Source organism: Serinus canaria, chromosome 2, assembly GCF_022539315.1.
Source record: "Serinus canaria isolate serCan28SL12 chromosome 2, serCan2020, whole genome shotgun sequence".
NCBI lineage: Eukaryota > Metazoa > Chordata > Aves > Passeriformes > Fringillidae > Serinus > Serinus canaria.
The window spans coordinates 713,492-738,819 of record NC_066315.1 but is presented as its reverse complement, the minus strand read 5'-3'; the positions used below and the strand labels follow the sequence as shown (position 1 = coordinate 738,819).

The 25,328-nt window shown below is 54.6% G+C and overlaps 1 protein-coding gene across 3 annotated transcripts in view; it reads right to left on the bottom strand.

Moving 5' to 3' along the window:
- Nucleotides 1-1,957: 1,957 nt before the first annotated feature.
- Nucleotides 1,958-25,328, bottom strand: part of DHX30 (DExH-box helicase 30) — a 31,891-nt gene continuing 8,520 nt past the window's right edge. For all 3 annotated transcript variants that reach the window (XM_009085743.4, XM_050970721.1, XM_030230334.2), the window contains 18 exons: nucleotides 20,035-20,165; nucleotides 17,831-17,941; nucleotides 15,571-15,926; nucleotides 14,789-14,915; nucleotides 13,648-13,797; nucleotides 13,015-13,167; nucleotides 11,426-12,247; nucleotides 10,228-10,306; nucleotides 9,230-9,334; nucleotides 8,054-8,229; nucleotides 6,619-6,825; nucleotides 6,236-6,317; nucleotides 5,533-5,726; nucleotides 5,300-5,459; nucleotides 4,905-5,062; nucleotides 4,350-4,453; nucleotides 4,130-4,269; nucleotides 1,958-3,625 (listed from right to left, as the gene is read on the bottom strand). In XM_009085743.4, coding sequence (XP_009083991.2) covers nucleotides 3,390-3,625; nucleotides 4,130-4,269; nucleotides 4,350-4,453; nucleotides 4,905-5,062; nucleotides 5,300-5,459; nucleotides 5,533-5,726; nucleotides 6,236-6,317; nucleotides 6,619-6,825; nucleotides 8,054-8,229; nucleotides 9,230-9,334; nucleotides 10,228-10,306; nucleotides 11,426-12,247; nucleotides 13,015-13,167; nucleotides 13,648-13,797; nucleotides 14,789-14,915; nucleotides 15,571-15,926; nucleotides 17,831-17,941; nucleotides 20,035-20,165 — 3,491 coding nt within the window. In that variant the 3' untranslated portion in view covers nucleotides 1,958-3,389. The remainder of the gene's footprint in view (nucleotides 3,626-4,129; nucleotides 4,270-4,349; nucleotides 4,454-4,904; nucleotides 5,063-5,299; nucleotides 5,460-5,532; nucleotides 5,727-6,235; nucleotides 6,318-6,618; nucleotides 6,826-8,053; nucleotides 8,230-9,229; nucleotides 9,335-10,227; nucleotides 10,307-11,425; nucleotides 12,248-13,014; nucleotides 13,168-13,647; nucleotides 13,798-14,788; nucleotides 14,916-15,570; nucleotides 15,927-17,830; nucleotides 17,942-20,034; nucleotides 20,166-25,328) is intronic.

The following is a 25,328-nucleotide window of genomic DNA, read 5'->3' as shown; positions in this document are numbered from 1 at the left end:
GCAGCCGGAGCCCGGCGCCTCCCGGCAAATCAGTGGCATACACAGTTCCTTGGGTTTTTTGTACTGTTAAACAGCAACATTCAAGTAACCGAGTTCGTGGGCTCGAGGCCGCGGCCGCCCCAGCGTGGCTCCCGTTTGGCTCCCGGCCGCAAACTGAATGTAGTTTTCTACGCTGCCCCTCGCGCTGTCTCCGCGTAGTGTGGTGTGTGAGAGGGGCCCCGGGACCCTCGCGTGTTCGTGTCTAGGCAGAATTCCTACTTTTCTTGGAGCTTGGTGTCGGTGGCGTCCTCGGGGTGACGGGGCTCCCCTGAGGGCAGGGCCGAGTTCCCGCGGAGCCGCGGCCCTGCTGAGGCTGAGCGGCCGCGCTGGGGCCCAGCAGCTCCAGGCTGAGGGGAAATGTCCCCCAAGGCCTCGTGGCCCGCGGAGCCGGCGGGTGGGGCGAAAGAGGCTCCGGGCGGCAGCAGCAGCATGGAAAGGGCTCTGAAAGGCTCCGGCTCTCCTTCCTCCCTCCCCGCCTGAGCCCCAGCCCGGCAGTGCTCGCCTTCCGCCCTCCTCGCACGGGTCCCGCCGGCCGAAATCACACGAGGCCCCAGCGCCCCTCGCCGTCTCCGCCCGGCCGCCCGCCGCCCCCGCTGTCCCTCACGCAGAGCACCGAGCCAGGAGCGAGCGCAGGGACCGCGGGCTGGGGGCGTGCGGCCGGGCAGGAGGGCTCGGGGCAGAGCCCCGGAGGGCGATCCCGGCCCTCGGCTCCCTCCGTGGTCTCGGGAAGCCACTCAACCTCTCTGCCTCAGTTTCCCCATCTGCAAAGGTGGGGGGGATTCAATTTTACCTCACCGGGCTGTTGTGAGGCGCGAGCAGCGCGTGACGTGTTCTCTAAATGTGACGTGTTATTATTATTTTGTGTCATAGGATTATTCTGCAGGGCGGGCCCGAGGAGGGGGGACTCCGCTGTCCCTGCGCCGCGGTGGGGGAGCCGAGGGCTGGGGAGGGGCGGTCAGTGCTCGGTGTGAGACAGCAGCTCCGGGGGGAGCCCAGCGGTTGCTTCTGCCTTTGTGTCTCCCCTCCCCGGGGGCTGTAAGAGCGTCGTCTCCTTAGCAACATTTCCTGACTTGATGTTGTGATTCTTACTATTGTAAAGGGTTGAAATAAAGCTTCTAGATGTTCCTCGTCAGGCTGCTGTGGCTCTGTGGGGCGGGAGGGCCGGGCGGGGGCGGCGGCACAGCCCGGGGCTCCTGATGTGGGGCTGGCAGAGCGCTAAGGAAGGCGCTGAAGGAATTTGGGTGTCTCTGATTGCAGCCACAGGAGAATAATTCCCATCCCTGGCTTTGCTCCGCAAGCCTGGGCTCAGAGGGGAGGGGGCTTTGGGCTGACGTGGGCCCTGTGGGAGCCTCGGTGCCCATGGCACAGCTGGAACAGCTGGCACAGCTGGAGGTGCCCCTGGCCACTCACACAGATAAAGGAAAGGTTTCCCACCCTGGCTTGGACCTGACCTGAGACCCAAACAGGATGGGGAGCCAAGTTCCAGGTCCCTGTGCCTGAAGCAGCCACTCCTGTGCCTCTCCTTGAGCACTGCTGTGCAAACAGCCCCTGCTCCATCCACCCTCGGCTGCCCCCGACACGGGCACAGGAGCACCGGGACAGCCTGGGTCAGCCTCCTCACGCGTGGGCAGCTCTGGGACACGCTGGGCTGCTTTCCCCAGGCACCAGCAGCACCAGGCCGTGTCCCCCCAGCAGCCCTCCCTCAGTAGCAGCCCCCTGTGGCCGCTGTCCCCGCGGGGTGGCTGGGGTCGGTGTGAGGGCACAGCATGGCCCTGCAGCCCCTCACAGCCCCAGGGCAGCTCTGCACCTCTCCCAGCAGAGAAGCAGCTGTTGCTGCTCTTCCTTACCCAGGGAAAGGCACAAAATTCCAACCTTTGCAGAAAAAATAGTAAGAGAAGAATGAAGAGGACAGAGGCAGTTCCTACTCTATCCCTTTTTATTGTCTTTAATCTATGTTGTAAAAAGATCCAGTATCACATAACAGCCACGGAAGTATCCCAATATCACACTAGTTCGGAACCATTTAGACAATAGCTTAGTCTTTTTTTTTTTTTGTCTTTTTTTTTCTTTTTTTTTTTTTTAAACCTGCTGGAAGGGAAAACCATACTGCCCATTATACAGGTCAAAAGAAACAAACACTGGTCAAATAATAGTGACAACCTCAAGCAAGTGAAATGAAGATGAGCAGTTTGGAGTGACCCCAGGCTGCAGGACTCCAAGGGCCCCCCACGGCCGGGGGCAGCGGGGCCTCGGAAGGGGCCCCCGGGCCTTGTGCTGGCACAGCCACGGTGCCCTAAAGCCCATGAGCAGGAACTTAAATGGTAGAACTGGGAGAACCAAAGGGTGGCCCCGGGGGCCATGGAAACGGCCTCGCTCCCATTCCCGGCTGCAGGTACAAAGAGCGTAAGAAATGGGAATAAAAAGAAAGGAGCCCGGGCCCCGGGGGGCACAGCCCTGGGTCCAAGGGCTCCCGTTACAAACCCCGACCCTCACAACAGCCCTGTGAGGTAGGTCACTGTCTTCTTCGGACAGAGAATCCAAGGCAAAGCTGGGATTAAACTCCAGATTCCTCAGTGAGTGCTGTGCCTGTCACAATCCTCCTTCCACAGAAATATGGTCCCTGTTCATAGAAAACAAAGGATTTTGTGCCTCTGCTCCTGGCTTCCCGCAGGAGCGGCGCTCACAGGCAGCCTGGCAGCTACAATCACGTCCTGTGTTGCACAAGGGACAGGGATCCGGCCTCCTCCACGTGGGGAGAACAGGAATTAAAAAAAAAAATCATAGAACAACGCAAGAGGACGAGAAGTACAGGCAGGTTGGGAAGGACGAGTCACATCTCACACTCAGACGCCACGACTGTGCTGGGGCTGGCAGGGCCCCTCGAATCCCGCGTGGAATTCCTCTCCATCCAGCGCCTTCAGGGCTTCCTCCACGTGGAGAGACAACGATCAGCGATCCCCTCCCTGACGCAGCTGCTGCATCCACGATCCTGGCACAGCCGGGACATCCGTCCTCCTCTTGAGCCCGGAACAGCTCTGGCCCCGTGGGGAGGGGGCAGAGGAGGCCTGCAGCAGCCGTGGCCTTGTTCCCGGTCAGGGACGAGCGGAGGAGGCGGGTGGGCGTCCACGAGCCGGGGTCCGTCGGCACTCCCAGTCCATTCCTGGCGGGACTGCGCTGCTCTTCCCACGCGGTGACCATGCACGGAGCCGACAGCAGGAGATTCAGACAACATTAATCTTCTAGGATGGAGAGAGATGACTTCACAAGGGATAAATAGAACTTTATTTAAATAAACATTTGTGAACATCTTTATACAAATTACAAGTCCCCACAGGAGGCTGCAGCTCCGCCTACGAGCCGAAGCTGCCGGGAGGGCCCTTGAGCAGATCCACCAGGATGTCGAGCAGTTGGCTGTGCTGGTGGTGCAGGTCCCCGGGGATCGCGGCCATCTCGTAGCACAGGCACGTCTCCACCATCTTGGAGAGGGACACGCGGAAGTCGCGCAGCAGGCGGATGGTGTAGGAGTCCCCCTCCAGCACCAGCAGGTCGCTGTCCGTCAGGGACACCGTCGCTCGCCAGCCGTCATCTTGGGGGGAGGGAGAGCGCGTGAGGAGAACGGGGCTGCTGGGGCTCCTCCGCCGCCCCCGAGGCAGCTCCTCCCCACACTCCTTTTAGCTGGTCCGGGGACTCAGCTGGGCCGACAGCTCCACAAAAGCCAGGCAGCTCTGAGCACACACTGGGATCCTCCTGCTTTCCCACAGGAGGTGACCGATGGCATAGCCCTGCTGAGCTCGTGGGCTAGAGACAGACTGCTGCACTGCCAAAACCCCACGGGCTGAACAGACACATCCCCAGGGACAAGTGGGATCCTGCCAGCTCAGCTCCTTCCCCCAGGATGATCAGGCACAGCCCTAAGGCTCAGCCTGCCAGGGCTGGCTTTGTCTCCCTGCAGAGCAGCAGCTGGGAACAGCTCACAAACCATCACCTCTGTGGCCCTGCCACAGCAACGCGTGCCCAGCCTGAGAGCCTCGGGAAGCAGGAACTGGGGCCAGGGAGCAGCTGGAGCGGGCTGGGTGCCCCGAGCACTCACCTCGCACGTGGATGTCGGTGTCAGTCATGAGCAGCACGGCCAGCGGGTGCACCTGCGACGAGTCGCGCACGAAGACGCCGCCGTTGGACTTGACGGCCATGAAGTAGGTGAGCCAGCGGCTGTAGAGCTTGGATGCCTCCCTGCAGGAGCGGCTCTGTCAGCCTGGCCAGGCCCTGGCACGGCCACTGCCCCATGGGACCCCCCCCTCCCCATCACCCACCTGTTGATGGTGGACTTGTGCAGCAGCACGGTGCCGGCCTTGGTCCGGTACGCGTAACTGTTGGGCTTGAACTTCCCCTGGCGTGTCACCTTGCCTTGTCTCACCTGCCATGGGAGGGGACTGTCACACACCTGCACCAGCCCTGACAACCACAGCCCCCCTCTGACACGGGGAAGGGGATGATGTCCCTCCACTCCCAGGAGCTCCATGGGTTAGTGGAGCATTCCTGGGGTGACCACACCTGACAGTCACTCAGTGCCACTGCAAACAGGAGGAGGAAGATGCCACCTCAGGCAGCAAACAGGAGAAAAATGCCACTTCAATGGCTCCCAAACCCAGTGATGAGAACCTAAACATGGACCCACACAAGCTGGCGTGGCCACTCCTCGTGAGTGGGGATCAGGGACAGCACTGGGGCACAGGCTGGAGTCCAGGGCAGGACACCTTGCTTGGACACTCACTCCCAAGAGAGCAGAAGCTTCTCTGGCACCTCAGCACTCCCCGGTGCCACCTGCTGTGACAGACATCCCTGCACAGCGATGGCAGTGCCAGTACCTGGATGAGGTTGGGGTAGAGCCCAGCCATGAGGACACCCTTGACCAGTTCCTCCTCCTCACTGTACTGGTTACACACAGATGAGGGCATGGTACAGTCAGACGGGGATGACACCAGGAAGGCTTCATAGAGGTTCTCAGAGAACTGCTTGACAAGGCCTGGAGGGAGGAGACAGCCCCAGGGATGAGATTCACCCTCTCCTTCCCTCCATGGAATGAGTCACCTCAGCAAGGCACCACCAGCCCGGGCTGGGACAGAAGACCTGTCCTGGGCCAAAGCCAGACCCTGCTCGATCCCAGGGTCACCATCCCAGCACAGCCCATTTGTGCCCCGTGTCCCTCCCTGTGCAGCAGCCGCCTGGGGCCAGGGGAGGGGCAGGGTGGCTCTGCACTCACCGTTGATGAAGCGCAGGCTGGGCCCGTACAGGTAGTAGTCCTGCAGGTAGTTGTCCCTGGCACGGCTGTCCCTGCGCCGCAGCACCTCCTCCCAGCCCGCCACCGCCCGCACGAAGGCCAGGTGGTCACTGCCGCTCTCCCGGCTCAGCACGGCCTTGGCCTGGGACAGGGACACAGCTGAGCCACGGGCAGCCCCCGGGCCAGCTCCCGCCCTGTGCCGGGGGGCTGCTCACCTTGTCCACCTCAGCACGGTTCTGCAGGCTGCTGCTGAAGGGGTCCCGCGTCAGGCACGACACGATGACCAGCAGCGGGTGCAGGCAGCGGTAGATGGAGGCCAGGACGATGGCCTTGGCCAGCCGAGGGTCCGTGGAGATCTGCGCCAGGCGCTTGCCCAGAGTGGTCAGCGCTTCCCGCTGGTCCAGCACTCCTGCAGGAGAGCCACCCGTGTGGCACATCCATCAGCTCCCAGTGCAGCCAAAACAGGGGAGGGGGAACTGCCACGGCTGGGAAGATTTGGGGTGACCTCCAGAAGAGGCACAGGGACAGGGGCCTGCAGGAAGCACCCAGAACCCCCCAGGTCTTACTGAGCACAGGACACGGAACAGCTGTCACAGCCACAGGAGCACTCACAAGGCCCAGCCCTGAACTCCAGATCACCACTTCCCCTCCTTCTGTCCCCCACCTCTGAACTCCAGATCACCACTTCCTTCTGTAGCCTCCCCTTTATTTTTTAAACCTTGGAAGGTTAACCCAAAATTTTAAGCAAAGCAGTGCGGAAAACAAAACAGCATAGGGCACGTGGTTTGGGGAAGTCACTGTCAACTGCTATCCCCATCCAGGGACAATCCTGCCCAGTCTGCCCCACAGCAGCCTGTGCCAAGTCCCACTGCCATGCTAAGACAGCAAACATGTTTCCATGACACAGAATTATCTCACCAATCTCCTGCAGCAAGATCACGGCTTCATCCACAGCTTTGATGTCAGGGCTGTCCAGAGCCTTGGAGAGAAATTCAACTGCCTGCAACACAGCAGGGGAAGGGAAAAGGGAAAAAGTGAGCCAATTTCCCATCCAGCTGTGAGAGCCCTCAGGAACCCAGACTGCAGCACAGTTCCCTCTTTGTCTGTCTCCAGGGATATGACTCAGCCCTCTCCATTCCTTCAAGCTTCCAAACACACTCTGTGATCTCAGGGATCCACACATTTCCTGCTCTGAACTTCCCTGGACAGCGCCATGTTCAGCAAAGCACTCTGGGTTCTGCCCGCTCCTGCCCCGGGGCTCCACGAACCCCCTCAGTCCCCGCAGGCAGTGCCGTGCTCACCGTTTTCTCTGGCATGTGGATCTTGGCCTGCACCACCAGGTTCTCCAGGGGCGTGCGCAGGATCTCGGGCACCTGGTACGTGGGCATCTTGTCCAGGCGGCTGCGCGGGAACAGGTGGTAGGCGAATCCCGACTGGCAGCGCCCGGCGCGCCCGCGCCGCTGCACCACATTGGACTTGGACACCCACACGGTCTCCAGGCAGGACACCTGTGGGGACAGCAGCAGGGTGAGCGCTCCCACAGCTCTGGCCTGCCCAAAGCACGGAACCCCAGACTGCTTTGGGCTTAAAGCCCATCCTGTTCTGCCCCTGCCATGGCAGGGACACCTCCCACTGTCCCAGGCTGCTCCAAGCCCTGCCCAGCCTGGCCTTGGGCACTGCCAGGGATCCAGGGGCAGCCCCAGCTGCTCTGAAAAATCCATTCCAGCCCCTCCCCACCCTCACAGCCAAGAACTCCTTCCCAGTATCCCATCTCACCCTGCCCTCTGGCAGTGGAAGCCATTCCCTCTTGTCCTGTCATTCCAGGCCCATACCCAAAGTCCCTCCCTTTGCCGTCTTTCCTCGCAGCCAAGAGAACTCAGACTCTCACGATTGATAAATAGTCCCAAAGGGCCAGGAAAGCCTTTCCCACTCTCCTGCCTCGTGCAGCGCTGGTCTCTGTCCAGCAGCAGCTCCGGGGCTGCGTGGATGGGACCCAGATGCCACCTGCTGGACACCTGTCCCTGTCCCATCCCAGGGTCCCCATCCCAGCCCTGCCTCAGGGTCTGCATTCTGAACTGGGATAAAACTGGGCAAATAACCCAACCAAAGGGCTGGGTTTAAACCAGAACTGCTCCAAGGTGTGAAAGGCCTGGGAGATGATGTTCTAGAACAGGGGCAGAGGGATGTTGCCACAATTCCTTTTCCCAACAGCAGCACAGTGCCTTCAACTTGTTGCAAAGGGATACAAACAAGAGCCTTCCCAGGCTCAGGGCCCAGCACTGCCAGGAACGGGCCAAGGGGCAGCAGATCCCCCTTGAAAAGCTGAGGAACAGGGATTAGGCCAGGAGAGCTGGAAAGAGGAACAGGATCTAACAGGTCAGGGCTGCCCTGCGAGGGCCAGCAAAACGTTTTTGATGAAACCATAGAAAAAGGCTGAAAGCAAACAGAAAAGCTACCGGTGTTCTATGGTGAAACAGAGCTGGGAAGGGGGTAGGATTTGCCTTAAATTTGTTTCAAAAAACTCAGAATTTGATGGGGAGCCTGGCCCAGAGCTTGGACACAGCAAACACCGATGAGGAGTCAAACACTCTCCCCAGACAACACAACGCCTGTGCCCCAGGGGCCAAATGGGAAGCAGCTCCATCATGCCATTAATGGCACCTCAAATACTCGTCTGAGCACAGCCCTCTGCTCCAGAGTGCCCCAAGTGAGCCAGAGGCAGCAGGGCAGCAGTACCTTGGTCTTGAGGTCGTAGCGCTCCTCCTTGTGCGTGCCGCTGTCCACCACGTGCACGATGTCGTTGATGGTGATGGAGGTCTCCGCGATGTTGGTGGCCAGGACGATCTTCCTGACACCTGGTGGAGGCCTCTGGAAGATGTTCTGCTGGTCCATCATGGGGATGTTGGAGTGCACTGGGAAACCAAAGCAGAGTCAGACCCGCCCAGCTGAGCTTCTCCTTGTACCGTCACCTCTGGCAGAAATGGGGACACCAGCTGCCAGTGGGCACAGCCAGCAGCTTCCCGCCAGCCAGACCCCAGGAAAAATTTCCCACAAGTCATTTGGGAAGGCCTCATTTCAGCTATTTCAACCTGTGGCTCAGCAGCAGCTCTGCTCACCTCCTGTCCCAGAGCCTGGTGGCACCCCAGGAATATCCCTGGCAGGAATCCCACTCCCTCCCACAGTCCAGTTCTGCAGCTGCCCCTCCTCAAAAGTCCCTTGGGGCAGGGATTCTCACTGCCACATGGGCCCACTCTGTCAGAAGTGGTTCTCATGGAGGGCCCATGGCTGTCCTGTATTCCAGCTTTCCCTGCCACAGCTCAGCACACACAGGAATTCCTGGCAGAGCACAGTGGGGCAGAGGAGAGCAGGCACTTTCCACCAAACTACACCTGCACTCAATAACAGCCTAGCTGCTCAAAACTCTGCTCCTGCCTGGCCTGGTTTGACACCGAATAGACAGAGCTGCTCAAAAACAAACAAAAAATGCCAAAACCCTTAAGAACTTTGCAGAGCAAAGCTGGCTTTTGTTGTAAATTTCCTCCTGGGGCAAGGAATGTTAAATTCACGGATCAAAGCTCAGCTCCAGAGTCCACCTGCATCCCACAGAACAGGTCCTGAGATCTTTTCTGGGCAGGCTCAGCGTGCAGCTACAGCAGTGCAGGACTGAGCTGCTTTCCCCTTGCCTAATTCCAAATTGCTGGAGGCAAATGGGAAGCCACTCTCTTTGATCACACACAAGAGTTACTCAGCCTCTGCTAGGAGGAGTTACTCATACTTACCACTCACCATTACACAGCTGGGACATCAAAGCTCACCAGCTCTGTAGCAGAGCAAAGCTGAAGGGGCACATCAAGCCAACTGTCCCAGATTCTCCCAAATCCTGGGAAGAAGGAGCTGGCCCTGCCCTCTCACCTGGCAAGACGAGGTAGCGGCTGTTCTGCGAGCCCAGCATCTCCAGCAGCCGCTGCTGCACCCCTTTGATCTCCTGCCAGCCAGGGAGGAAGCACAGGATCCCACCTGGAACACACCAGTTAAGAACACACAGCCTCTAAATCCAAGTGCTTTTCCCCAGCTGGAGACACACATTTCCAGGGCAGAAAGCTACCAGGCCATCTGGAGTTTGATAGTGAATATTCACGAGCTTTGAAACACTTAAATCTCATTAAGTCACCTGAGAGTCCAGCCTCATTCCCAAACACATCACCTTCCAGGCAAAAGTATTTGACAGGGATGGGGCTCCAATAGAAAAGGTAATTATGCAGCACAAGGCTCCCAGTGCTGGAGCACAGACAAGTCTTGGAACAGCTGCCCAGCTACTGTGTAGCTACATTTCTCTTTACAGAGAAAAGCAAGGCGCAACTTCTTAAGGATATTTTCTAGGAATTGCAGCAAGGAACTTCAGAGAAAGAGAAAACAATTCTTATCCCATTTGCTGCACCTGTGCTGTGCCAAAGTAGAATGTAGAGAGATAAGAGATATGGAGATTGTTTACTCAAAGTGGTAAGTGTTTTGTTTCCTTGACCTATCAGGGCAAGTGCATGTCCAGACTGTCGGTCAAGAGACAGTCACAAAATTCTAGTCAGTAAATACTTACACAGATTCAGTGTAGTATAGTATAATAGAGTATAAAATAATATAATGTAATAAAGTAATTAATTAACCTTCTGATATCAATAAAGTCCTCCTCATCATTCCTCCCTTCGTCGGGGTTGCCCTGATTTCCTATAACCCTGTCTTAGCTAAAGACTCGTAATTTGCTCGTGCCACATGGCTCGAGACCACTTGGACCAGCAGGAATTCAAGGAGCCCTTGCAGGAGGCTCAGCATTGTGGTGTCTCTGCAAAGGCTCTGCAGGGGTTGCCTTTCTCTCCCCCCAGCAGAAGAAGAGCTCGGGGCAAGGCAGGACCCACCTGGCTCTCCGTGAGCATCGATCTGCAGCACGAGGTCGGTGATCAGGTCAAGGTCAAGGACGCACTCATCGTCGGATTGCTGGGAAGGACAGGACAGGGGGCTCAGGGGGTGTCAGCACAGCACAGGGGCACTGCAAAGCACCCTCTGCAGCCAGCAATTGCCTCACTTGGACAGCCTGCGCAGGACCTGGAGCCAGGAGCCTGGTCTGGGCTCCATCTGGAGCCTGCTCTGGTCACAAGTGCTGCCAGCTTCCCTGCTGTGCAGAGAGAAAGCACAGTCCCTTCCCAATGTCCAGATCTGTGCACCTCTGCTGAACAGCACCTCACAAGTAACAGAACTGCCACCAGATTTTTGTGGACAAAACTGCCACACCCACCTGGGAGTTCAAATCCATCAGGCTCTGAGCAGGAGCTTCTGTAGCTCTCAGGATTTTGGAACACACTATTAAAGCTCAGATAAAACCCCTGCCACAACAGAAACAGGAAGAATGCCCTGGAGGCAGTGGGATACCTCAAGCAAGTTTGCTGATGATCCAGGACTGGGAGAAGTGGCTGATACTCCAGACACTTGCTCAGCCACAGGGACGGATCTCTCCAGGTTGGAAAAATGGGCTGACAAACTCCAGACCAGCCGGTTGGACCAGAAAACGTCTGGAGATGCTGGCCAACCTCTGTGACTGTGTGACTCCATGACCCACCACTGGTGTAGGATTACCCAGAGCACTGCACATGCCTGGAGGGCATTTTCCAGAGGTTCAGACCAGCTGCAGAAAGCAGCAATCAGGGAATTCAGTCATGCAGGACGGTGAGCACTGAGGTAACAGTGCTGGAAGCCACAACCACCCCAGTCCTGAGCCAGGCTTGCCGAAGGGGTGTGCAAACATTCAACTCTGTGTCTACATACACATAGCAATAAACTCTCAGCCGACTCAAACATCAAACTTCCCATTAAAGGGAGACAAAAGCAACTTGACCCCAATGCAAAGTCATCTTTATGCAGAATTTAATCAAAATACTCTGGGGTTCTACTAAGCTGACTTCACTTCAGGAGGACTGCCATGGAGTTAAAGCTAATCAAACAGTGTCCAACCACCACAGGGAAGCAGCAGCAGTCCCAGGCCCGAACTGTCCCCCTGCTGACAGGCCAGAAGCCAGTGCCCCATCCATGGGAACAGCTTCCCCCTCGCTGCACACCCACCTTGATCTCGTAGTGCCGGTGCCGGTGCCGGCCCAGCTTGGCCAGGATCTCCTCCAGGTAGTATTCCTTCACCGGGTACATGAAGCCCGGCACCTTGACCACGGGGCAATCCCCAAAGTAGTGGGAGAAGCGCTGGTTGTCGCCCGTGGCGCTCATGAGCACCAGGCGCAGGTCAGGGTTCAGCTTCTGGATGCCTTTGAGCAGGATGAGCAGGAAATCCGTGTTCACGTCCCGCTCGTGCACCTCGTCCACCACGACGTGGCTGACGCCCTCCAGGCTGGGGTTGCCCTGCAGCTTCCTGAGCAGGATGCCCACGGTGCAGAAGAGCAGGGCCCCTCCCCGGGCAGGGGGCTTGCTCTCCAGCCGCACCTGGTAGCCCACGTTCTTCCTCATGTTGGGCCCCAGCTCCTGCGCCACGCGCTGGGCCACCGAGATGGCGCTGATGCGGCGGGGCTGGGTGATGACCACGTTGCAGCGCGCGCCGCGGCCCTCCAGGATGTAGTGTTCCAGCAGCAGCTGCGGGATCCGCGTGGTCTTCCCGCAGCCCGTGTCTCCCGCTATCACCACCACGGGGTTCTGCTCGATGGCTGACAGGATGGTGTCCTTGTGAGGGTCTACTGGCAGCGGGTGGCTCTCCTGCCAGGAGGCTCCTCTCCTTTTCCAGAGGGCCAGCAGGTTCTGGCTAAGGCGCACTTCCTCTGCTTCCAGCATGGGGATGTAGGTCTTCCCCGTGATGGCGTCGCTGATGGCACCAGATTCCTTGGTCAGGTTCATCATGTCATCAGCAATCCGGGGCCTGGACTCCCTGATGTCCACGGGATACTGGGAGAGGGGGAGCAAGCAGGCAAGGACAGCAAGGTTAGTGCTGCTCTTGAGAAAGACAGAAAGGAACAAGTGCCTGGAACAGACTCAGCCAGTCTGGCTTGGCCAAGGCAGTGCCAGGGTCTGCTCAGATCTTAGGTAACTCAGTCATGTTCTGAACTGAGGTTATTTAAAGTGAGAACTAATTTGGGCAGCCCGCTGTGTGCTCCTTGCCCCATTCCCTATTTTAGGAGGGGCATTAGTGCTGCTGCCTGAACTGACAGGCACAGACCAGTAACTTCAGCAATGCAATGCAACAGCCCCTCAAAGACAACTTTTGGAAACTATCAAGGTTACACCACCACCCAGACACATAACTTATGCAAAACACAAGCTTTTGGCTAAAGCAGAAATATTCTGTCTTGGCAAAAGAAAAAAGTGAAGTCCCACATCCCACAGGAAGAACTACAAGGAGCAAGAGGTCAGGAATTGTCTAGAACACAAATCAAAGCATTGGCCCAGATGTTCATTGGATTAAAAGTTGTTGAACTTTTAATCAATCACATCTTTTGGATTCAACCTTAAGAATCCCAGAGTCTTCCAAAAGGGAAGGCCACTGCCCAGAAAGGGTCTCCCTTCCCCAAAGAGCAGCAGACAGTGAACAGGTTCTGTGGCAACAATCAAACCATGAATTTCCTCAACATTCTGACAGGAAGCTTTCAAACACATCCAATTCCTGAAGTGAGAAGAGATCAGGCACAGGGGATCCTCAGGGGGCAGAGCCTTACGTGGTTCAGGTAGTTCTCAATCTTGCGCAGGGTGGCCTCAGGGACTTTGATGTGGCAGGGCTTCCTCTGGTTCTCACCCAGCTCCCTCAGGGAAGTCATGTTGTACATGGCATGGCTCAGGGGGTTATTGTTCTTGTCCACCAGGCCAAGGCTCTGCAGAAAACAGGCAAACAACACCATCAGGTCTGAGGCTGCTCTCTCCAAGGGCCGTGATACAGAGCACTTGGATGCCATGCTTGGATGGGCCAACTGCTTACCATCCCAAACCCACCAATTCCTGCTTTTCTTGCCACAGCAGGAAACCAGACATGATCCCACTTCAACTCTGGAGGACCAGACACACCAGAACCAACCACCTGCCCTGATACTACACCTGCAAGGTCTCAAGCAGACCCATCAGAGGAACAGCAGCCATGACTGCAAAACCCTCTTGTTGAGTGCCTTGCTGTGGTTCTGGCATGCTGTGAATCCCAAGGTTTGGAAATAGATGTTTATTAAGCATTAGCTCATTACACAAGTCAAAGCTCAGGACATTTCCAGCATCACCTGGCAGGCTCAAAGCCAGCGAGTGAGGCAGAAGGAGCCTGTATCCAGAGGCACATGCCCAGGGGATGCAGCAGCAGGGGCACTCACCTTCAGCTTCTGGCAGGCCAGAGCTGCTGCCTTGTTCTCGGCCTCCACCTTGCGCCGGCCCTTGGCAGCGAAGGTCATGGGGCAGGGCCAGCGCAGCGTCAGCTTGCAGATCTTGGTCTTGGTGCCCACCGTGCGGAACTGCATGTACTCCTGCAGGAAGGACAGCACGGCTCCGTGGGACAGCAGGGACCAGCCAGCCCCTGCCCTGGCCCTGCACAGACACCCCAACAGCTCCACCTGTGCCTGGGAGCGCTGTTCAAATGCTCCTGGTGCTCTGGCAGCCTCGGGGCTGTGCCTGTTCCCTGGGGAGCCTGGGCAGTGCCCAGCATCCTCTGGTGAAGAACCTTCTCTGATCTTCAACCTAAACCTGCCCTGGCCCAGCTCCAGCTGTTCCCTGGGTCCTGGCCCTGCCACAGGGAGATTGGAGCTGTCCCTTGGGAGGAGCTGCAGCTCCTGCTGAGCTCTGCCCTCAGTCTGCTCTGCTCCAGTTGAACCAACCCAGTGACCTCAGCCATGCCTTGTGTGGCCCCTCTGACCTTTCACCATGGGTTTTTTTGCTGAACTTGTTGGATTTTGTTGGATTTTTTTTTTAATGGAGCACTAGAAGAAGGTTACTGCACTGAACTCCACACCCCAGCTCACAAGGCGCTGTCTAAGCCAAAGTGAGAGCAGACAACTGTGGGGAACATCCTGAGAGCCTCAGGGTGGAGCTCAGCTCCTTTCTGCTGAGCACTCGAGCTCTGGGAGGTGGGTGACACATCCTGGGAAGGAGGATCACCAGATACGGGCAAGAATGGAGCTGTGGAAAGATTCTATCAGCACAGAAGTTACACATCGCTCCCAGCAACACAAACTTGTGCTTCTTGCAGGTACATGGGGAAAGGAAACCTTAGAAAATCCTTCATTCAGATAGCAGCTCCTCCACTGCCCTGGCCTCAGGAGCAACATTCCTCAGGGTTCTGTTAAGACATTCCCTCAGCTCTCATCACAAAGTCTTTCCTTTGCTGCTCACACTGATTTCTCTAGGCCTAGTTTTAACTTCCCTCCTCTCCCCAGCTCTGCTGCCCAAAGAAAGCATGCAAAGTGATTCCAGTTGGAGCCCCCGAGCTTTTTCCCTGGCAGGGGTCAGACAGCACCTTACCTTGACCGTGGAGGAAGAGGTTGCAATCTGAATCACTTGGGCCAGGAGGTTTTTGGGAAGTGGGAACTGCGTCAGGGCACGGATGGCAGTGTTGTCATCTGTCATTTCAATGGAACTCCCTCCTCGGCTGCACGGGACAAGAGTAGAGCTGGATGTGCAAATGCCCACTTGGCTCAGACCTGCCTCACTCCATCAGTGCTACTGAGCTCTGAAAGTACTCGCTTAAAGCCCAGGTAATTCTGGTCATGGGCAGAGTCCTGCTGTCCCTTGGTACTAAAATCTGTCAATCACAACCACCCAGCCCAGCAAAGCTACCTACTACAGAGGGATCAGACCTTTATACCAAGGCTACAAACCAGATGGCATCAACAGACCGAGACAGATTTAATTAATAAATAATTCTGAATGTAAAAAACACATCACAGAAATAACCACTATCACCTACATCTCTTACAGATCTTGCTCCTGCTATGGGGATGGAAGGGAGTAGATTTAACATTGCCCTCAAAACCAGGGTGGTCAAAACCTGGTGTAAGTGCACAGGCACCATTGCTGGGGATGGAAATGCCTTGAGGCACAGTGGAATCAGGCAGGTAACAAGACTGGCAGCAGTCTCTCCAGAGGGCAGAGCTGCAGGGAACAAGTCTATGCATTCCCTGGATGGCAGCCAGGTACCAGACCAGGCTGCCCCACTATTCCTTTGGCCCATCTCCAGCCCTCCCCAGGCACAGGAAAACCCTCCCTTCCCTCTGCCCTGGCTCAGCATTCCCAGCCAGACCCACCTGGCGTCTCTGCCGGGGGTGCGGGCGTCCTGGTGTGCCATGGGCAGGTAGTCCGAGACATCGATGGCCTCCTCCTCCAGCTCCCCTTCCTCCAGCTCCCCCTCCTCCAGCTCCCCTTCCTCCAGCTCCTCCCTCCTCATGGCTTTGGGCATCCTGCCCTGCTCCATGGGCTGGATGGCATCGTCGGGCTCCATGCGGCGCCAGCAGGTGGACAGGTCGGCGAGGGAGGGCCCGGACTTGGAGCGCCACTTGCCCTCGGAGCACCAGCGCTCGTCGGGACAGCCCAGCTGCTCGGCCAGCAGCCGGTACTTGGCCGCGTCGAAGAGCTCGTTCCGGGGGCCCAGCAAGCCCCAGCCCTGCAGGAGAGACGGGGCAGCTCTGGGAACCCACACCCTGCTGGGGACGGGGGGCAGGAGTCCCTCCTTCCCCCAAGACAGAGCGAGGAAAGGCACTTGCAGGAGCTCTGAACGTTCCCCCACCACTGCTCTGTCCCAAGGGGAATCTGGTCCCTGCCCTCCCTTCCCAGGGTATGGCTCCCAGCCCCACACAGCTCCTTAGAATGGTGAGCCAGGATTTACTGGGGTTTTACCAACTCTTGGCTATATTCAGCACCCTCAAGTTTTGAAAGCACCCTCAGAGCAGGAAATGCATCTTTTTAGGGAAGCTAGTCTGAACTAACATAATCTAGGATAATACAGGGTGAGAATTCAGGGAATGGGTCATCTCCTTCCATTTCCCAGGAACAGTTATTTGTACAAGCAGCAGGAAAATGTCCCTAACCTGACAGGTTCTGGAGTAAGCCTGCAGTAATTAAAAACTCTCCTACCATCACCATTTAGGACTGAACCTTGCAGGAAGCTCCAGACATATCCAGAGTGCAGCACACACCATTTCGAAATTACCAGACTGCTGCAATAAGTTCTAGGTTTCATCTTAATAAATTAAAAGTTACAGTTGTAGGCCATTTAATGGCTTTAATGGTCCTGTATTAGAAAAAGCTGTATTATTTTGTGCTGTGGGAGTGCCTAAGACACCAAAGTTCACCTGTCCCGCTGTTCTACTCAAAGACTCTGTATTCACTCTCTGCACTAATTAGACACTATTAATTTTCTTGAACTGATGACTTTTTAGGCATCATTTGTAGCTCTTTCTATAGCTGTGATCACACAAGGCCTCCCATCACAAGGGTCTTCTGCCAGGTTCCAGTTTAGCTGGCAAAGAAAGCTTTGCATGTTTAATCTCTAGTTTCAGGTGGCTGGGTTTTGGTTTAAGTTCTAAAGTACACTTCAGCCATTTCCAAAATTGGGGGAAAATGTATCAGTAGTGTATTTTCCACCCTTTGAAAACTTCCAGGGTCTCAAAGAAAGCAGGGAACTGGACTAGAGAGCATAAAACCAGGATGTATTCCCAGTGAATGCTGACTGAGTGAGGTGGAATGAAGTCAGTGAGTGAGGCAAGTTTTGCTGATCACAGAATTAGAGGATCAGCTTGAGCAGCTGAAGAAGCTGAGTTTCAAACTGCCCTCCTGAATTTCTGAAGGCTGGTTATTTCCTCAAAGAGCATTCTGATCTACAAGCAAATCAAAAGCTGTCTCACTGCCAGAGCATCCACAGCATCCTCTCCTGAGCACAGAGATATGCCTGTTCCCACGGAACAGATTAACAGCAAACTCCAAAATCAGTCTCACTTGCTCAAGGTAACACAGAACAGCCAGGGGCAGAGCTGGAGATAAAACTGCATATTTTTCTCAGCTATAAAACACCTTCAAGAGTGACCTTTATAGTTTTACTGTGCCTGTTTGATACTGGCTGCACACACCCATTTCCAGCCATAAAAAAGTGCCAACCAAAGCATAACTGGAGAGCAACAGTAAATTACAACATGTAATTGCCACACTGGCTTTGATGAAGAGGAAAGAGCCTTTGGAGGCTCTGAAGGTCCTACAACTGCAAACACACCCAGCTGTGCTGGCAGAAGTGGGAGTTAGTGACCAGCAAACCCCTCTGAGCGAAACTGCTCGCTGTAGATGTTAAGGAGCTGATTAAGGTCCAGGACAAAAAGAACAAGGACCAGGACTACCTGGAGCAACTGGGATTTTAAGCTCAAATGGATTCATACTCAGGTCTTGACCCTCCAGCCCTGACTACCAGAGGGCCCACTAAGGGAGCACACAGGCAAAGAGAAAGAGCTCCCACCAGCAGGCCAGGCTGGCTGCACACTGCAGGGTGAGCCTGGCCAGCTGAGCAGCAGCAGGGCTCACCTTGAAGAGCTGGCACGCCGCAGCCGCCGCCTGCCGCTCCGCATCGATCTTCTTGGTCCCATAGCCCTCCACTTCCACATTCTTCGGCCACTTTATATGGAGAGTGACTTTCTGAAAGGCAAGGAGAGCCACAGGGTAAGCTGGGCAAGCTCTCCCCTCCAGCACAGCGCACCCACTCCACCCACCTCTGCACCCCAGGCAAAGAGGAGGAATACAGAAGAGAACTGAACAAAGTGCTGTCTTGTCTTGGTCCCTTCATGGGAAGCTCCATTGCAGAAGCTCTGCAGGAAAAGGCTGAGCAGAGCACAGGGGTGCCACAGCCCCACAGGAGCTGCAGGGCTGAGGTCCAGCAGGGGTTGTGGTGTCACAGGGTGTCAGCTCCCAGGGATAAATGCCAGGAGCACATTACAGGAACAATTCCATCCCAGGGTCCCTCTGCACACTGCAGCAGCCAGAGCGTGCCCTAGAGCAGATCCCCTCTCCAACACCTTCCAGCTGCAACAGCCAGGAAATCTTCCCAAGTGCTTCCTCCCTGTGATGGAAGCAGCACAGGAGTGCCTCAGCTCCCAGGCACCCCAGCACTCACGGGGCACAGGAGCACCCAGCTCCAGCCCAACACAGGCAGAACCACAGCCCCAGCACAGCTCCTGCAGGGGAGCATGAAAAACCTGCAGAGGCAAAGAATGCTGAGAGCTGAACTTTGCCCTCTTCAAAGAAGTGCTCCAAATCAAGAGCTCACTCAGCTCCCAGCCCTGCAGATGCCACAAAGCTCCAAGAGGGAAATGCCCAGGGAATTCTCTCCTGCTTCTGCAGCAGAGATGAAAGGCAGCAGTGGATCCCCCAAGGCTGGAGTACAGGCTCCTGACTCTCCAGCACCTGGCTGGCTGCCTTCCTGCCCCTGAACCTGGCTCAGGGAGGGAATTGCTATGGGTTTTTCCCCCAGGCACAGCCTGGAAAGCACAGACCTGCTGGGAAAAAAGGTGTCTCAGGAAGGCCAAGTGCTCACAAAGGCCCTGTTCACATCCAGCAAGAGATCTCCAGGCTCTCACCTGTCCTTCTGCCTACATTTGCTGGGTTGTTTTTTCTTTGTGAGCCAACCCTCATTTTTTCCCAGGGCTCCTTTATCTCCTTTATCATTTTCCTGGTTTAGTTTTTTGTTTTAATCTGAAGTTACTCTCCGCATTAATCTATTTAAGTGCTGGCAAGAATGGGAACCAATTACGCAAACTAAAGTGATGAGGAACTGCCTGGGGTACTCCAAATTTTAGGGATGAGACACTGGCTATGGTATTCCAAAATTTAAGTCGGGAAACTGCACTACTGCATGAGAAAGAGCAAGAAAAACAAACACAAATCATGAAGAACTCTGAAGTAACATTACTAATGTATCCCCTAAAATCTAGGGATGCTTAAAAAGGATGTGGCAATAAAAACTGTCTGGGAAATATTAGACAGAATGTTATTGGAAAATGTTAAGCCATCAGAACTGAGTCTTTTCCTGGAATGTAGGTTACAGTTAAACTTCAGCTGGAAAGGGCTTTCAGCTCTGGAATGAGAGCTGGTGTGACAGGAGGAGGCACAGCCTTGACCACAGAGCACCATTAGGTAAGAATTCCTGCTCAGCCCCGACCCAGATTTGGGCCTCGGGCATCCCAGTGACAGCTCAAACTACCTGGAAAACTGTTTGCTTGGATTTCCTCTGCTTCATTTAACAAACAGAGAGGCTGCATTTCATTCTGCTCTTAAGTACTATTAGAAGCCTCCCTCCATTGCAAAGAAACTCCTCTTTTCTGCTCACAATTGGACATTTTAGGCTTCGGAATTTGTTCTATTGGAATTTACAATCAAATCTAGGTGCCCTAAGGGCTAAAATACAGCTTTTAAATCTTAATTTTCTAAGGTAGTAGGACACCTTTAAGCACAGACGGTGTGTCCTTCTGCTGAGAAAGGCCAGATACAGCAAGTCACTTAAATAAAAATATCAACAAAAAAAGAGGAACAGCACCTGCACTTATACACCTTTAAAGCACATGAAGATCAGGAAAAATAAGAAGTAAGAATATTTCTTGTTTGAAAGATTATCACAAACTTTTAAGAGGAATTAAAACTCTTTCATGATTTTCTCTGGGAAGTTACTCCCAGGATTAGCAGTTCCATGGCTCCCTTCCCACTCTCTGTCCCACCCTGCCAGCAGCAAGGATTACCTTTTTCCTTGGCCCGTTAGTGTGGATGTAAACCAGCTTGTCCCTGGCATGGGAAATGCCCAGGGCTCGGCCAATCACGCTGTTGAGCAAGTTTTTAGGCTGTGGAAATTCCTTTAGTAAATCTCTGGAATCTGGAAAAAAAAAAAAGAAGAATTAAATGTCTCCCAATTGCTGTGCAGTCCCATGCAGAGGTGTGTTCCAGCACCAGCTCAGAGGGGAGGACAGAGGGGCAGGCAGAGGATCCAGGGTTCACCTGCAGCATCTCCAGGCACCACTGAGCTCCAAAATCCCTGAGGTTGGGAGAGACCTCCAGGACCATCAAACCCACCCTGTGTCCAATGCCCACTTTGGCCCCAGCCCAGAGCACTGAGTGCCACCTCCAGTCATTCCTGGGACACCTCCAGGGATGGGCACTCCAAACCTCACTGGGCAGCCCCTGCCAAGGCCTGAGCCCCCTTTCCATGGGGAAATTCCCGCTGTGCCCACCCTGAGCCTGCCCTGGCCCAGCCTGAGGCCGTTCCCTCTCCTCCTGTCCCTGTTCCCTGGAGCACAGCCCGATCCCCCCAGCTGTCCCCTCCTGGCAGGAGCTGTGCAGAGCCACAAGGGCCCCCTGAGCCTCCTTTGCTCCAGGCTGAGCCCCTTCCCAGCTCCCTCAGGATTCTCCAGCCCCTTCCCAGCTCCCTCAGGAATTCTCCAGCCCCTTCCCAGCTCCCTCAGGAATTCTCCAGCCCCTTCCCAGCTCCCTCAGGGATTCTCCAGCCCCTTCCCAGCTCCCTCAGGAATTCTCCAGCCCCTTCCCAGCTCCCTCAGGAATTCTCCAGCCCCTGCCCAGCTCCCTCAGGGATTCTCCAGCCCCTTCCCAGCTCCCTCAGGAATTCTCCAGCCCTTTTCCAGCTCCATTCCCTGGAGTCACTCCAGCCCCTCCAGGGCTCTCCTGGCAGGAGGGGCCCAGAGCTGCCCCCAGGATTCCAGGGGGTCCCTCAGCAGGGCCAGCACAGGGGACAATCCCTGCCCTGGGCTGTGCCCAGCTACTGTCACCAGCATGGAGCAGGTGCTGTTTCCCCACCAGCTCTGTTTGTCACTCCTCGATATCAAAACCCAACTGAGCAGTAACAACTGCACAATTTGGGTGTTTGCAATGTCCCCCCAGCCATGGGTTAATCCAGGGTCTCACAAGGTACACATTAGATCCAACCAGCAGAGGAACATGCAAAAATGCCTGAGGACTTCTTCCTGAAATGACTGAGACTGGATTAGAGCCTGGTAATGTGGTTTAGTACTGAATTGCCCAGAGAACCCCCTGGAAAGAAGTTTGCCAACAGTGTTTTGAGATATAGCAGCCCCAGAGGCAGCAGGACAGAGGGCAGGTGGGACTGGCCCCTGCCCCCACAGGGAAATGCTGCTCAGGGTACAGCAGGGAGGGGACGTTCATGGTCAGAGCAAATCACTCATTTAAAATAATAATAAAAATAATAAAATCCCACGGCCCCAGACAGAGCCATGTCACACCCACCTTTCGTCCCAGCCTCCTCCCTGACCAACTCCAGCAGTTTTGGCAGTGAGGGAGCTGCTCCAGCTCCTCTTACCTGCACCACTGCCATAGCCAGCACTGGGAAGGGCCTTTTTTTGCAGCAGCAGGTCCAGCAAGATCAGACCAGTGTGATAGCAATTCCAGATGTTCCTACACCTCACAAACAGGGAGGGCTCACAGCTCCAACTGTGCAGAGGGGCAGCTGCCCCTTCTCCCAGGCTCCAGCATCCCACTAAGCCAGATGTGCAGGGAGCCAATCTGCAGCCCTCATCCCACAGAAAGCCAAAGCAGGAAAAGGAAACCCACAGGTCTTTACTGGGCTCACAAGCGAATCAGCCACCACAGTCCTGCAGGTACCAAAAGCAGCACAAGGGAACAGGGAGAGGGATGGGACCTCCTCTCTGCAGGAGCAAGCACAGCTCATCCCACACTCAGCCTCATCCCACACACACTCCCCGGGCAGCCAGGACTTGGGTAACCTCCCTGCACACCACCCTGGGGGTGAGCATTCCCTTTCAGAGAGTTTCTAAATCCCCTGCAGGAATCCAGGGTAAGTTTCACCAATGAATCAGAAGCCAGCACAGAGATCACATCAGAAACCAGAATTTCCAACTGAGCCACCAAATGCAAAAATGAGGTGCCAAGAGCCACTCACTTGAGCACCACCAAGATGTGCCACCATGGCCTGCTGGAAATTCTGCCATGAAGAAACACAGGAACTGCAGATAATCCCAGAATGGTGTGGGTTGGAAAGATCCTTGAAGATCTTTCATTCATTTATTTAACAGCTGGGCAGGGGCACCTTCCACTATCCCAGGTTGCTCCAAGCCCATCCAGCCTAGCCTTGGACACTTCCTGAGTTGTTCAATGCTAGGAGAGTTCAGGAGAGGCTCTGTCCCACAGGCAGTGCAAGAGATGCTCTCTGAGAAGCTGCTCACTGTGATGCTGTCCCAGGAGGGCCCAGCTGGAAGGAGCAACTGGGAAACCACAGGAGGTTCAGAGAGAGCAGAGCTCTGCTGTGCCACTGCAGGCCTGGCACTGCCTTGGACATTGGCTAAGGAGAACAAAAAGCCATTGGTGATCCCATCACCCTCTCCAGCAAAAGCCAGCAGCCTGGTCCACAGATCAGCACACAAGATGCACTGGTGATACTCAGTTTTGAAACTGCCTCTTGCAAACCATAGAAGAACCACCTGGATCTTGATAAATGCTTTCAATAGCCTTGGATAACTCCAGGGGAAATGCAGGAATTACTCTGACTTGTGAACACGATTTGTCCATGAATTACCTTCTATATATTGGCCAAGGGAGAAGGAAAATGGTCTCAGCCTTACGAAAAACTATGAGCCAATTTTCTGTAATTATACAGCAAATGTGCTATTTCTGTCTACTGAAGCAAGTTCCTCTATATTCAGACTCTGGCCTGCTCAGGAAAACTGGAAAAGTGTCCAAGATTTTGGCACTCTGCAGTTCTATTCCATTCCACATTGGTGGGACTAACGGAGGGAGGAGCAGTAACACAACTCCCAAATGCACCATTCAATTTACTAATTAAAAAGAAAAGCAAAAAGCAAATCTCCAGCACCAGCCTGGTGATTTGGCTTCCAGTTGTTTCCTCTTTCACAACAATAACCTGGGAAATTCTGTGATAAGAGGTGCAAGAAGCACATTTTTATAGTGCCCCCCCAAGTGCAATTACCTATGACAGAGGTAGTTTCTCACATTCTGAGGTGACTCCTCGGTGAACACTAAATATTTAATCTGCTCTAGAGGGGAAAATAGGATCTCTGACTAACAAAGCCCAGTTGTGGTGACAGCTCAGGCTTGGAATTCCCAACAAGGTGCTGTGTTTTCTCCCCAGCTGACAATGCCATATTCAGCAGCACGTTCTGACTGTGCCAAGGGCTGCTGGATCACCTTCAGCCCGTTCCTGCCCCAATTCCAGAGCTGAAAGGATCTCGTCCTGCAGGAAGCCATCCCTCCCTTGGAGCTTTTACTGAAACAACCCCCAACTGCAGAACTGGATCTGCAGAATGTTCCCTTCCCTGCCAAATGGGATTTGCAGCATCTTGCTCCAAGGAGTGTCTCAGGTCTGCCACGGCTGAGGGTGGATGTTTGGGTGGGAATTGTGTCAGTGGGAGCACAAGGAGTACAACCCAATACTCACCAAACAGCCACATATGACACCCAAACCACAGCCCTGACATCAGGAAGGAATATTAAAAGCCTGTCTTGGAGAGCAGACAAGCCAGGGTGGGGCTATCAAAGAAGCCAATTAACTAATTAAAGTTCCTCAAAGCCAGTGAGTGCTTTAGCTTAATTTGATTGTGAAAGTCCAGGATAATTCCAAGCTACACTGAAAACCACAGAAGCCAGACCCCAAAACCAACAAACCATGCAGCTGGAGTGGCCCAGCCTCCTCCAAACCCCTACAGATCTGAGGAGTGGAAACACTCAGGTACCAGAGCACAAACAAAACAGCCCAAAGTCTTCTTCAAGGAGGACAGAGGAAATCCAGCAGTTTCTCTCTTCTCTCCAATTCTACTCCCTGGAAAAGTAACAAATGAGCACCAAGGACAAACTGTCAAAGACAAAAGTCTTCAAGATATGATAAATTCAAGTAATAAATCCAAATGTGTTTCCAACACGTCAAAAATCCCCAAGGAAGGAAAAAAGCCCTGTGGCTCCACAATATCCATTTCACAAGGAATTAGCCCAGACATGCTCCACTGCAGAGATGGAGTGGAACAGAAGGTTCCACCGGGCAGCTTAGCTTGGAGTACCCCAAAGCATGGCTTCTGGGGAATTTGGGGGTTTTAAACCATCCCCAAACCATGGCCCCTCTCAACACACACAGAACAAACCCCACGTGCACCTCCTGGCTGGAGGAGAGCTCAGGGAACACTGAGCAGGCTCCTCCAAAAGCAAGTGGGACCAGCTGAGGAGAAGGAGCAGTGGCCAAGCTCCCCCTTGGAGCCACTGGGGCTGCTCAGGACCCTGCCCTGCTCCAGGAAGGGATCCAGAGCTCCAGCCCAAATTCTGCTGTGGCTCTACAGGACAAATTTAATCAGTGACAGAGGAGGAGGGCTCCTGGAGCAAACCCAAGGGCAGGGGCAGCCTGCCTTGTCAGCCTCAGGAACGAGGGGAAGTGACTGAGCTCCCCAAACCCACTGTGAGCCAAAAACCTGAAGCCTCAGATAAGAACATGGATCTAACAGTGACTTTCTGAAGCTGGCCTGGGTCTGAGTGGACTTCCATATTTGCTTCCAAGGCTAATAACAAAGCAGCCAAATGAGGACAGCTAATAGACATCAGCCCACAAACTGAGGGCTCAGAACCCACCTCAGAAAGAGGTTTTTCAAATGACATTTATGATCTCCATGTGTTCCAGGAGCAGCTGGACAGGTAGGGCAGGTTTACAACACCCTGAGGGCTTTTATTTGTTCATCCAAAACAAATCTATTATTGGAAACAATTCCAGCATCACCACACTCCCATCTCAAGATCAAGAGCCTTCCATGGTCAATCCTCCATACAAACTGGGAGGATAAGTGAACTGAAGACCAAAAATAAAAGTACCCAGGGACTGCCTGAAAACACATTAGAAAAAAAGTGATGAGGGATGACGTACAAAAGAGGAAAGAAAAAAAATTCCTGGTTTATTCCTTTTCTCAGGCAACACCTGAAGCAGCTCATTAATGAATAATTTGGGGTGGTTCAGCACTTGCTTCAGCAGGCAGTTAATTTGCTCTGCTGAACAGCT